The sequence below is a fragment of the Cygnus atratus genome, chromosome 1 (assembly GCF_013377495.2).
Source record: "Cygnus atratus isolate AKBS03 ecotype Queensland, Australia chromosome 1, CAtr_DNAZoo_HiC_assembly, whole genome shotgun sequence".
Lineage (NCBI taxonomy): Eukaryota > Metazoa > Chordata > Aves > Anseriformes > Anatidae > Cygnus > Cygnus atratus.
In genome coordinates, this window is record NC_066362.1 from 36,299,795 (window position 1) to 36,312,260 (window position 12,466).

Sequence of the window (12,466 nt, forward strand, 5' to 3'; positions counted from 1 at the left end):
ACTCTGCCTTTTCGGTACATTTCAGTAAAGGTTGTTGCTGATGATCATCTCACTTTTTCTTAAGCTTGCGTGACGCTTCCATTTGTATCTGAACTACCTGCCCAGGCTCGCTTAAGCCAGTGCAGAGTAACTGGCACTTCTAGGCCACTGGGAAACAAAGGCCCATTGCCTTTAGGAACTGGAGGAGGGAGGTTTGGCTGATGCTTCAGGGGCAAGTGTTGACAGGGCAGATACCTAAATTATATCAGAGGACTCCTGTCCTTATTCTGTCCACCAGCATGTATAGTCGGTGCAAGTATATCATTTAAAAACCCCTCTTTTCCTCCCGTGCAGACAGTAAATAATATACTTAGGAGTGAAGACTTGCAGCTTTTGTGGATTTGGCCCTTAAATAGTAAGAGTTCTTCTCATGTTATGCTGAGGAGAGCTTGGAGGGATTGGAGGAGCAGGCAAGCTTACAGCCTCCTCCTTTTTCATCGTGAGCAGTTCAGGTAAATAAAGGGTAAGTGCTGCACGCTTCAGATGCTAGACTGCATATGTATTTTAGGACTAGAAGCTAAACAAATAGGGTATTCAGTAATGTCATTTTATTGGCCTATTAATAAACTTCAGTTCTCGCATGGAGACAGAAGGCTTTTTGCCAGGTGTCTGCAAGTTCTCTAAACAGTGTGTGCTGGCTAGTTTGAGTAGACGCTTTGATCCCTTCTCAGAAAGTGAGCGTTTTTACAAGCAGCTAAATTAATTCAGTTTGTAGGCTTAGAAACATTCCAGTGTAGAGGAGATGAGAAGAAAACAGGAAAAAGGAGAGGCATCCCTGTGTGTTTACTGTGTTGGAGGGAAATAGGGGTTAATCCCTCTCTGTTATCCCAGTTTCAGACTAACTGCTGTAGACAGTTACCTGGCTGTGATGGTATTCTCTTTCTGCTGGAGTAGCACTTAGTCTGTTTACTTTTGGGGTTGTTTTTGCTTTGGCTTTTTGCTTTGTCTTCCTAATGAAAAGAGAGAAAAGCCTTAAACCGTTGTGGGACAGCTCGAGTGAAGCATTTGTGAGGTATCTGCAAAAGCAAAACCACTTGCTCTCTTTTGGAAGTCACAGTCTATCGCCTTTTGTATGGCTTTCTGCTGAGGGTGTAGATGGCTTTGCATTTTTAGAGAGGGTTATGGGACTGGAAAGTCCTACTGATTTGAGGTGCGAAGGGAGGGTATTTTTCTAGTCTCTTTTAGTGTTCCCAGAATCTGTCCCTCATGGCCATAACTAAGAAAGTGAGTTTGGCTGCATCATGTTTTTTATTGGTAGGTTGTTTCCCACTGGCACAGTTTCACCAGAATCAATCAAAAAGCATCCAGAGCTGTGTGCAAACTAGGAGCAAGATTCTTTGCCTCTGAAGCATTGCTGTGAGCTCACAGGTGCTGACTGAGAATAATTTTTGAATGTCCAGGGGAATTTGCACCAGCATAAAATCTGTTTGTGAATCTCTTAGATAGCAAGTGAGGCTCCTAGTTATAATCTGATAACAAGTAATTAAGTTAAAAATGTGGACAAATGAAAGAGATTGCACAGGATGTAGAAAAGATGCAGATTAGAGACATGCTAAAGCTGAAAGCATAATCTAAAACAGTAGGTGCGAGGAGTAAATGGAGGACTCAAGCTGACTGTTTCACATAAAGGGTAACCAGCATATGGAAAAAGTTACCTGAAAAGGCTGTTGACATAAAAACTAGAAATAAATTCCATACGCGCCTCCTTCTCCGTGAAGGGAGAGAGTGGAGACATATCGGGAAAAACACAGGAAAGCATGATGGAGATCAAACAAACAGACAGGCACATTGGGCCGGAGGTAGGTCTTTCTCCAGATCATAAAATTCCTTCGTCTGGTAGACTGCCGGCGTATCACTGTTCAGGCCCTAGAGGATATTTATCTTTCACAGTAGCAGTGCAGTTTTGTGGAGTGGCAAAGCCTCTCAGTTCATGCTCGGGGTTTCTGAAGGTGCTCTCCTTGCCTTCCTTTTTGCAGAGCTCAAACAAGAAAATTCTTTTCATGCAGAAGCCTGTTGAGCTGCACTATTGCCCTGTGCCTAATCAAGCCAGGAATACCCTTCCTGCTCCTAATTGCTTACATCATTGCCACTGGAGAAACGTATATATGTATTTTTTTTTCCTATCAGGAAAGGTCCAGCTCTGAATCTCACTGTATTTAGAACAAACCACTGTTCATGAATGAATTAAATAGAAATTGTTCAAAATTTCCTTTCATCTTAATTGAAGCTATTTGCCTTCACATGAAAATGTCACTGACTTAATAGGACAGAAGAAGAAGCGATGTCCTTTCATAGCTAATGAGATATTTTTTTTTTACGTTGCTGCCTTTCAGAAGACATTTAATTTTCAAAAAGCTTGATTTTTCAAAGAAGCTCTGAGTAATGATGTTTCAGATTTTTTTTTTCAATGCAAAAGTAGGGGGAAAAAGGGCTGCTAAAATAAGTAGGATCAAATCAGCAATGATACTGCAATGAATATTATGTATTTTTATGCCAGGTTGGCTGGTGACACGCATCCTTTTATTACAGAATGAATTAAAGCAAATCTAATATGGAAAGCAAGTACCTTTGCTACTATTTATCTTCTTTAACTCTGGGTATTGAAATAAAATCGTACTATAGTTTCTTATTTTAAGTTCTAACATCGCAATGATGCATTCAGAGAGTTGAGGACATTTTATGGTCCATGATAGGACAAGTCTCTTCTCTCACAATTAAAAAATGTCCATTAACTGGAAAATGTTGGATCCTTCCTGTTTGACTGCAACTCAGGTGATGTAAGGGATCTGTTAACAATTCCCAGCAAGTGAGGGTTAACAATTCCCAGCAAACTCCTCCCTGTCTTATGACAGTGTCAATACCTTGTTGAATACTTAAGAGAAATATAGGTCTTCTGGAACATGCCTAAAGCCTCAGTGATGCAGATGTGCTGGCAAGGGGAGGACTGGTAATGATTATTAAATAGGTACAGTAGCTGAAAAGGATGCTACCTCTCGTATTATCTTACATGCTTTTAAAACTATGAACCCTGTATTTTTCTATTGAGTCAGTCTTTATTTTTCTTATAGGAAGCATTGACTGAATCATAGAACTAGGCCGTTTACATTTTCTTACAGCAAGACTGAAAGTCTGTTCAGGGAGAAATCTTTTGTGGGATTGTTGGTTAGAGGGGCAATTTTAAAACCTGCTTTTTTTTTTTTCCCTAGACTGTTTATACCATGGCTCAGTTTCCCTTTCCACAACTGGCAGAATTAAGGGAGAAATACACGTACAACATTACTCCTTTCCCTGCAGCAGTAAAGTCAACTTCACTTTCAGGGTGAGTTTGAAATGCTTCTTACTGCATATAGGATCATTGTTTACCCTAAAAGATAGTGAAATGACAGGTAGCGTCTTCCCTTACGTGCACCTAAAGAAGATAAAGATGTTTCATAAAGATGTTTCATGTGTAAGAATGCCTCTTTCCTTTTTCCCTTATGTTCTCATTTGACAGAAGGCTAGGCAGAACCAGAGACAGCGACGAGGAGAATGACCTAGATGATGAAGATTCAATTGTCAATGCAATTGGCTGTCTTGGACCATTAAGTGGATTTTTGGCACCAGAGCTCCAAAAGTACCAGAAACAGATGAAAGGTAAAAGTATTTCAGTTAATTTTGAAAAATGTATTTAAATCTGCGTGACCTTGAGAAATCATTTGTATGTTCAACTATGAAAGCTGCTATGTTTCAATATTGAATATAGCTGTATATTTCAATAATGAAACTTTTGACAGAATTACATGTTCAACCGTGCAAACGCTCAAAGGAGAAAAAATTCTGATGCATATGAGAAGAGCAGACCATCTCGCAGTGGCCTTTATGAAATGATGATCAGTGGTGATTTTATGATGCCCTGGGAGAGGCTATAGTTGTTGTTTTATTTTTATTTTTTTCGCTTTTTAAAAGTGGATGAGTAGAGGGGGATGCAGACTGATGTAGCAGTCACTGTTAGCTGATTACACATCATCGTTCTTGTGGCTTGGTTTTGTTGAGACCTTTATGCTGGAATCTTCTTCCTGATTTTTGTTTTTTCCTTCCTGAGGGACTGTAAGTCTACCTGCTGCTTCAAGCTAGCACTTAGTCAGAACATCAAACTTCTATTGCAAACTAAGCCCAAGACAAACATCCCTTGGAAAAGAATTATCCCCTTGACCCTGGAGTGCCAGTTTGGTGATGCATCAGAAACAGCTGTGAAAATAAATTGCACTGCTTCTGTTGCTCTGTGGCTGTTTATCAGAAAGGCTCTGAAGTTGCCTGACTGCTCAGCTGCTCGATATCTATCCCTTCTTTTGCTACTGGCAGCTTATTCCCTGTGGTGCCGTAACTGTTTCTTGATGCCTCTTGCTCATATCCCTTAGGTCGGTTGATTAACCTCCTGCCTTCTTGCCTGTAACGTGTTTTATAACTTGCATTGTTAGCCTCATCTTTGATCAACTGAGTGTTTTAATAATCATTTTTTGAATTACTTTAGTGATGGTTTGGTGTACTTTAGGCTAATTAAAAAACTGTGATGATAACTTTCCATTGCTATGTTAATTGATGTACTCTTGAAATGTGCACACCCCCACCACATACTTTCTATTCTTAAGCAGCAGTTCTGGAAATGTAATTCTTATAAATACTGCAGCTTTGTTAAATACATATATTATCTTAGCTTTAATTAAAGACTACAGTTAAATAAGACAATAGGAACCAGACATTGGCTTGCCTTGCCAGTAATCTGCAGTATTCTTCAGTATGCCAATTAACTCCTCATCTTCCCTTTATTCCCACTCTGTGCAGACCAGAATGAAGAACAAAGCCTGGGCTCCAGCAACATCGCAGAGCTCAGTCCAGGAGCAATAGACTCTTGCCGAAGCGAGTATCATGCTGCTTTTAACAGCATGATGATGGAGCGTATGACCACTGATATTAATGCGCTAAAAAAGCAATATTCCAGGATAAAGAAGAAACAGCAACAGCAGGCTCACCATGTGTATATTAGAGCAGGTAATATATCAAGGCGTGTTTCATTTACTGATTTATCGCAAGCTAACCTCATCAGGAGACAAGGCAAATAAGCTTATTTTACTTTAAACCAAATAGAGAAGACGAGAGGTTGATGCAATGTGTAACACCTTAGTAGTAGGGTGGGTACAACTTCATGGACACGAATTGTAAATGAAATGGTGATGTTGTTTTTTCTCTTGTCAGGATCTGAAGATGACGACCCTGGGATATTTTTAGGTCCCAGGGACCAGCTGAGCAATGGTATTTAATAGTGTCTTTGCTATCTGGCTGCCTTGACTTGATCTCTCTGCTTCACAAGTTTAAATCTTTGGCATTCTTGGAGTTGACATACTGATGCACTGAAAAAAGTGAAATGAGGAAATGAGTACGCTTCAGATCAAGGGGCAGGTAGATTCCTAACTGATACATATCCTCCTACCTCCCCCGAGTTCATCAGGGCACGGCAGGTTGCGCAGCTGAGGAACTGGCCCAAATGTTCCATTGTGGCTGGCAGTTTATCTAGCCCTAATGATGCTGTTCTGAAAATTGGACCAGACATCAGTTTGTTACGTAGCCATCTGTGTTCTGAGTCTGCTTCCCCAGTTGGTACTCAAGGACGTGGAGGTTAGCCTGAACAGAGCAGCTGAAGGCTTTTAATGGGTGTGCAATTGTTCGTAAGTTTTTTTTCTTTCTAATAGTGGCAAGGTATTTGCTTTGAACAAAGGCAGCAGCCGTGCAGAAACAGTGCAAACAGTAAGATGTTGATTCCCAAGGACTGCCAAAAAAAATAATAATAATTCAAAAACCATTCTAATTTTACTAATCATGATTCAGGGCTGGTTTTGTGGTTTAATCAAACTGTCACCTAATTACCTAATCCTGGATTTACTGCAGTGGTTTAATTAGAGAACCTAATAGAAATAAGTGGGTGTGGTTTTATCTATTGAAAATATACTGTTTCATTTTCCAGTCACACAAGCTTCGCACACAAGGAAGGGTTTGTGTGACTGACTTTGTACAGGGACTGAATTGCCTCTTACAGCTGGAAGAGAAGTGAAGGAGGGGGACAGACATCAGAAGCCAATATTAATGTTAAACTTTCAGTTACAGTGCAATTCCAAAAATGGAGGAGCTGTATTTGTTACGGTTTATTTATTTATTTTTCTGGCTCAGGACCTAGCCATAGTTTAGAAGCAGGGAGGGAAGATGGGAAATCTTCATCACAGCACTTTTAGCTTTGTGTTCAACTCCAAGATGTAAGAGGAATTCAGTGATTTTACTAGAAGTCAGTCCTACAAATCTTCGCTATACCTCAAGAAAGGCTTCAAATTCTTTGCTGGTGGATCCTTTGAACATTAATTTGTTTTGATGTTAACAATATTGTGTTTCTTTTAAACTCTTTCTTTCAGACAAAGGGCCAGTTACCAGCCTCCTCCCTTCTCAGGTAAACCATTCCCCGGTGATAAACCACCTCCTCTTAGGAAAGAAGATGAAATCAAATAACAGGTCTCTCAAGAATGCTGTTATTCACATCCCAAGCCATGCTCCAGGGAAGATGTCTCCCATTCCCCAAGAAGATCTTAAATCAAAACTGAACTCTCCGTGGCGCACTCACATACGAGTTCATCGAAAGAATATTGCTAGAGCTAAAGACCAGCTGGGGCATGGGGATACCGTAGGACTAATAGATGAGCAGAGCGAGAGCTGCAAAACAAATAGTCCTGGTGCAAAGGAGGAGACTTCCAAACGTTCTGATTTTGGAGAAGAAGGAGGTGGTTTGGATGACAGGACTACGCGAAAAGCTGACCAACAGCAGTCTGCTGACCCCGTCTCTACAGACAGCAGCACTACAGACGTGTCAGTGGTTCAGCTAAAACTGGAAGCACTGGAACTCGTCTCAGATAACAAAACTGATGCTGAGTCAACACCCAGTCAGTCCTGCCAGCCACGTTTATCTGAGTCGAGCAGTTTGTCTAGTGACAGTGGACACCCGGCGAAATCTCCCCAGCCTGGGATCCCAAAGCCACAAGTCTTCAATCCTTTCCCCAGTGTCAAGCCTCTTCGAAAGTCAGCTACAGCCAGGAATTTAGGGCTGTATGGCCCCACCGAAAGAACACCAACTGTACACTTCCCACAGATGAGTAGAAGTTTCAGTAAGTCAGCCAGTGGCAACAGTGGGACCAAGAAACGATGATGTACCACATGGCACTTTCCATTTCTGACAGGGAAAAAATGTATTTTTTTTTTTATTATTTTATTATGTTTGTGTATATGTGAGTCCCAAAGAGTTTCTGATCTTTAATTAAGTAATGAGGACAAAAGTGGTTACCAGATGTATAAATATGTGTCTTTGAAAATTGTGCTCCCGTGTTGCCATGGGATAGATTAGTGAAGATGCACTTTGCCACCCTATTGTCGATTCTGATGGTTCTATGGTAAAATAAACGTTGATTTGCAGTGTGAAGCATACTATTTCTTTAAATCTAATCCAGGCATGAAATCACCAGCTGCCTTTGACCCCATAGGCCCCTGTGGCTGCCTCCTGTCTCTTTCAAGGCTGTAAGGACAAATTGTCTGTCTGGTGCAGCAAAACCATAAAGCAGTTTTTATAACTGTTACGCAGCCTCCCTGTTAGACCTCATTATTATGCTCCATGAGTAGCTGGAGAAGCCACAACTAACAAAAGCACAAGCAGCCCTAGCAATCTACAGTATCACTTTCAGTGTCAAGCATTGCCACTTATTTATACTGGGCCATCTGGCTTCAGGCATCCTCCAACAGCATGTCACGCTTCTCTTCCCATGACAGTCCTCTGCTGATAGTGGTTTTAATATAAATGTAATCAGTGAGTGCGAGAATAACGGGCATGAGCCCATCTACAACACTGGTTTGCTCCTTTTCTATTACATATAACTGCTGGGGCATTGCAGCACTGCGAAATTAGGCATGAGGAACAACTAACTATACATACAGTTGTGTTGAATATTATGACACACCTTGGCTTTAATGTATGTAAAAAAAATACGATCTAGTTTGCAACCAGATTTGTAATTAAAATGTATTTGCCTGCTTAGCAGTAGGTAAAATATATGAATGTTCCAAAGTAGTTTAGGAGTTTAAATTCTATAAATAGAGCGATTAGATACTTAGGGTGCCACTTGTCATTAAAACCCAGCATATCAGCCATGATGTTAGTGGACTGGACACAGGCTGTCATGGGGTTCCTTGGCATGGTTCTGGTTTGTTGTGAAACAAAAATGGCTAAAATATAAGCTGAGTGTTTACTTCCAAGTCAGTCCCTTTTGCCAGTTTCTTACAACGTTTTCTCAGAAGCTTAGATTTTTGATATGTCCCCCACTAAAGTCTTAAAGCTGGTGAATACTGCGAGACAAATGACAGATTATATATATATTAGGCAGGCAGAGAACCTAAATGTGGATAATTCAGCTTCAGGGATACAAAATCAAGTATTCTGACTTCAAAAAAAAAAAAATCAGGTCGCTCTTAAAATACTACAGCTCTGCCATACTGTATGCATTAACTGTGATTCATGACGTTTTTACTTCCAAGTTCCTCGTGACTTGAAACTGCCCTGACTTCAAACTGGTGTAAAGGCAGTAATGATGAATCGATCCCATTGTATGTAATATCTTCCTCAGTTAAAATTATTTGTTAAATTTGCAAAGTAATATATCATTGTCTATTTATTAATGTATCCCATGATCTCTAGGATGTGATATCAGTTTTAGCTGTACAATATACCCCTGTTTATTGTTGTGCGGATGATTTTATTTCACTGTTGTATTTTATACAGGTGTATGCATATAAAGTAATACACAAGTATGAACACTATAAATTTAAAACAGTTGTAGATCAGATTTTGCCCCTGCCTTATTTTCAGGTTAAGTAGTATTGTTGCTAATGATCATTTGTAGCACTAAGTAAATCTAAAATAATGTAGGATTTAGTCACTGACCGTGGACTGTATGAGAATTGTTTCTGCCTTGATTTAAAAGACATGCACTTCTTTTCAAAATTTTACTGTGAATCATTTTCCCGATTTTTACCTAGCTTTAGCATATCATGCAGCTGTATGTGGAACTAGTAAAAATAAAAGGATTGTCATGCTGAAAAAACTGCTAAAATGTCACAAGTACATGCATGGATTTTCAGCACATTAAGATGTGATTAAGGTAATGGAAAATTAGCAAGCTTCGCACAGATAATGATCGGGGGAAAGAAATGCCAATAAAATATTGATTCAGATCTAATCAATAATTGATGAGTGTGCTTTGAGGGAGCTGTACTGTACTTGGACTGTTAGGATTGAGGCGAAGGAATCACAGCAACTCTGTGCATTAGTTTGGTGCTGTTTGCAGCAGGAAATTTTCTCTAAAATGGCTTTCAATTTTCTTGTTTCCCATAACTAGCACTACTGAGTTGTTTGATACCCCCAAAGGATGTTTGATCTGCCTGAAATCCGTCTGCTGAACATACAGCAAAATCAATTTAGTTACTTGGTACTGAGGAGAAACGTGAAGGAGAGGTCCAGAGAGCCAGCAGCCTTCAGAGAAGCTTCCAATTATTTTTCTCTAAAGATTCCCTTCATCAAGTGGGGTCTGTGGATGCAGATGTAAGGGTGGCTTTGCAGCATCAAGGACATCGGGAACACGGTAGTGGGAGCCTCTACCACATAAACCTGTGTTTTGTTTTCCTTGAGGTTGCCTCAGTGCAGCCTTGTTTTTTTCCATGCAACTGAAACACCTTTCTGAGTCTTTTTATGAGAAACTATTCTATTAAGGTCAGATTGACTTTTATTTCCAAGAACCCTCTTCTGCATCATCAAATGGAAGGTCTGAATGGATGGGCATTTGATTTGGTTTTGATAGTGCTTAGAGTTGTGCAAATGGAAACAGGTCTGAAGCTATTCTGAGATTATTCAAAATTGCCTGTGCTTTTGGGGTAGAAATGGTAGATAGTAGAAATCGGTTTTTCAGAATTGCAGGCAGAAAACAGTTGATTTCATCCGCAAGTGCAGCTAGAGAAAATTTAGTTTTGTATACTTAACAAAAATCCTACTAGAATTCCTTCAATATACTACGTTGCTAGAAAGGTAACAGAAAATTACTTTAAAAATAAAATGCATCTCTTTACCCTGCTATTTCCAATTCAGGTTGAAGTTCAAGTTCCAAATTTTAAGAGAATCTTGTAATGTTTTTGTCGTGTATTTTAAGCCTTGTAAAATTGTACAGAAAGAAGGCGGGTGGTATCACCACTTTGTAGTTTCCTTGACCTCCTTGCAATGTGTTACTTGGTGCCATCCGCCAAGCAGGCACACCTGCAGAGCCAAAATCATCACCTGACATCAGCTACACTGGTGCATGAAGAGACAAAAATTCATCCTCGGTGTCCTCGTTGTTGCTTTGTTTGTTCCACTTTTGCACGCTTTGGCAGAAAATCAAAGCAGGGAGTTGTCACGGCCCCGTGAGTGATCTGAGGTGTGCAGACTCATCCCAGCTGAGCATCCTTAGCCTGGGGGTTGTCAGCCGTAAGGGGCCGGTGGGGTGGCAGGTTTCCTGAACACCCAGAAACTGCTCTGAGACTCGTGTGGGCCGCCTTGGTGACAGGCCCCCTTAGGAAGGTGTGCTTCTTTGGGGGGGTGGACTGTGGGAAGGGCAGATCCAGCCGGCAGGAAAGTACACGTGTGAAGGGTCTCTGCTGCACACCTTTCCCCACTGAAGACCCAAGCCTCGGTGGATTGCACAGGCTGGAATTTGAGTGATTTTAAACGTGGAAAAGGAAAGCTACAGCATGGAAGTCTGCATGCTTGGTTCTGATGAGGGGTTCAATTATTTTTGACCAACGTAAGATGCTTAAGATTTAGGGTGCTGAGTTGAATGCCGCCCCTGTTGGCAGTGTGAGATCATTTTGGGCTAGACAAGGGGCTGGCCCAGACACCTCAGCCTGCAAAATGCAGTTTCTGCTGTGCTTAATCCTAAAACCAGCGTGCAGCAGTTACCACACATTTAACAAGAACCACAAATGTTTTCAAGTCTTCCTCTGATAAAACTGTATCAAACCACATCGGCTCACCACAAATAAGCAGGGAGGAGAGGCGGTGGTGGCAGTGGCGTGGGAGGCAATGCATGCGGACGGAAATGAGAGCATAAAAAGGTGTAAGAAGGCTTGAGGGAAAGCAAGCTCCGTGCCTGTGCTTCTTTTGGGGTTGTTTATAAGCAACAAATCAAAGGATCCGATCAGCTACGTGCTGCTCCCTGCTTCATGTGTTCAGAGTTGTCGCTGTCTTGCCTGAGGTCATTGAGGAGCTGATCCCATGGTGGTGTCCACCCACGTTATAGCCCAGCAGTTGCTTCCAGGGTGCATCCAGAGGCAGCCTTCCCCTGGGGCAGCTTCTCAGCCTCCAGCCATCTGATTCTGGCACTACACGGTGCCAGTTGCTGTCACTATGAACTTAATTAGGCTTTCTGTTTGTTTGTTTTAACACCACCTTTTAAATAATCTTTTTGCTGCAATATACTCCCGTGTAAGCTCTAAGATGTACATGCTCCCTGAACTACAGAGTTATTTATCTGTCTTGTGAAAACTACTCACGTGAGATTCAAATAACGTTCCTGAGAAAGGCTACAGATACACCCCCATCTCTTGTTTGCAACTGAAAGGTAAGTGCAATTCATAGGGTATAAAGCTCTGAATTATTTGTAGAGGAGATGACGAACCTTTGTGGTGCTTCCAGTGCCACTGAACATGCAGACCTCTGGCTGGAAGGGCCTCTGGTTTGGTCAGACATTGCAGACCAGGAGACTGCGTCATCCACGTGTGGTGGTGTCTGGAGGGGAGCCACAGGCGCTGTGTTAGCGAGGTGGTGCATCTGTATGTGTCTACCCATCTCTCCACTCTTTCTGGATTTTGAATCAATACTTTTGTCCCACAGAAACCAGAGAGTCAGACAGGGCTGAAAACTGAGGGTGGCACATCCGATGGCCTGTGCAGCGATGAAGGCAAAGCAGGCGCTGTTTGCAAACCCATATTTCAGTCCTATTAGGACGCACCCAATGGGTGTTTCCATGCTGCTGCTCTCTGTCAGTAGTGCTTTCTCTGCTGCACGTGTGCACGTTGCTTTCTCTTCCTAATGGGTCCAGTGACATTTCCAAGTGACACACAGGTGTGAGCACAGGTCAAGAGTTAAAAGCAGGAGACAGTGAGAGCAGATACACCATAGAAACGAAGAACTTTGGTCAGCAACAAGCCGGCTTATTCGTAGAAAAGTAGAAGAGGTCTCTAGCAGCCATTCAGCACTGGTATAGAAGTGCAATATTAAAACTTTCAAAGACCATTGATTCATAGCATGCCTGCAACGAGCCACACTTGTTCAATAAGA

The 12,466-nt window shown here is 41.5% G+C and overlaps 1 protein-coding gene across 2 annotated transcripts in view; it reads left to right on the forward strand.

The window, feature by feature from the left end:
- TBC1D30 (TBC1 domain family member 30) overlaps positions 1-9,204 on the forward strand; it is a 51,643-nt gene extending 42,439 nt beyond the window's left edge. For both annotated transcript variants that reach the window (XM_035544077.1, XM_035544078.2), the window contains 5 exons: positions 3,246-3,358; positions 3,533-3,672; positions 4,861-5,067; positions 5,272-5,328; positions 6,477-9,204. In XM_035544077.1, the coding sequence (XP_035399970.1) occupies positions 3,246-3,358; positions 3,533-3,672; positions 4,861-5,067; positions 5,272-5,328; positions 6,477-7,261 (1,302 nt within the window). In that variant the 3' untranslated portion in view covers positions 7,262-9,204. The remainder of the gene's footprint in view (positions 1-3,245; positions 3,359-3,532; positions 3,673-4,860; positions 5,068-5,271; positions 5,329-6,476) is intronic.
- The last annotated feature ends 3,262 nt before the right edge of the window (positions 9,205-12,466 follow it).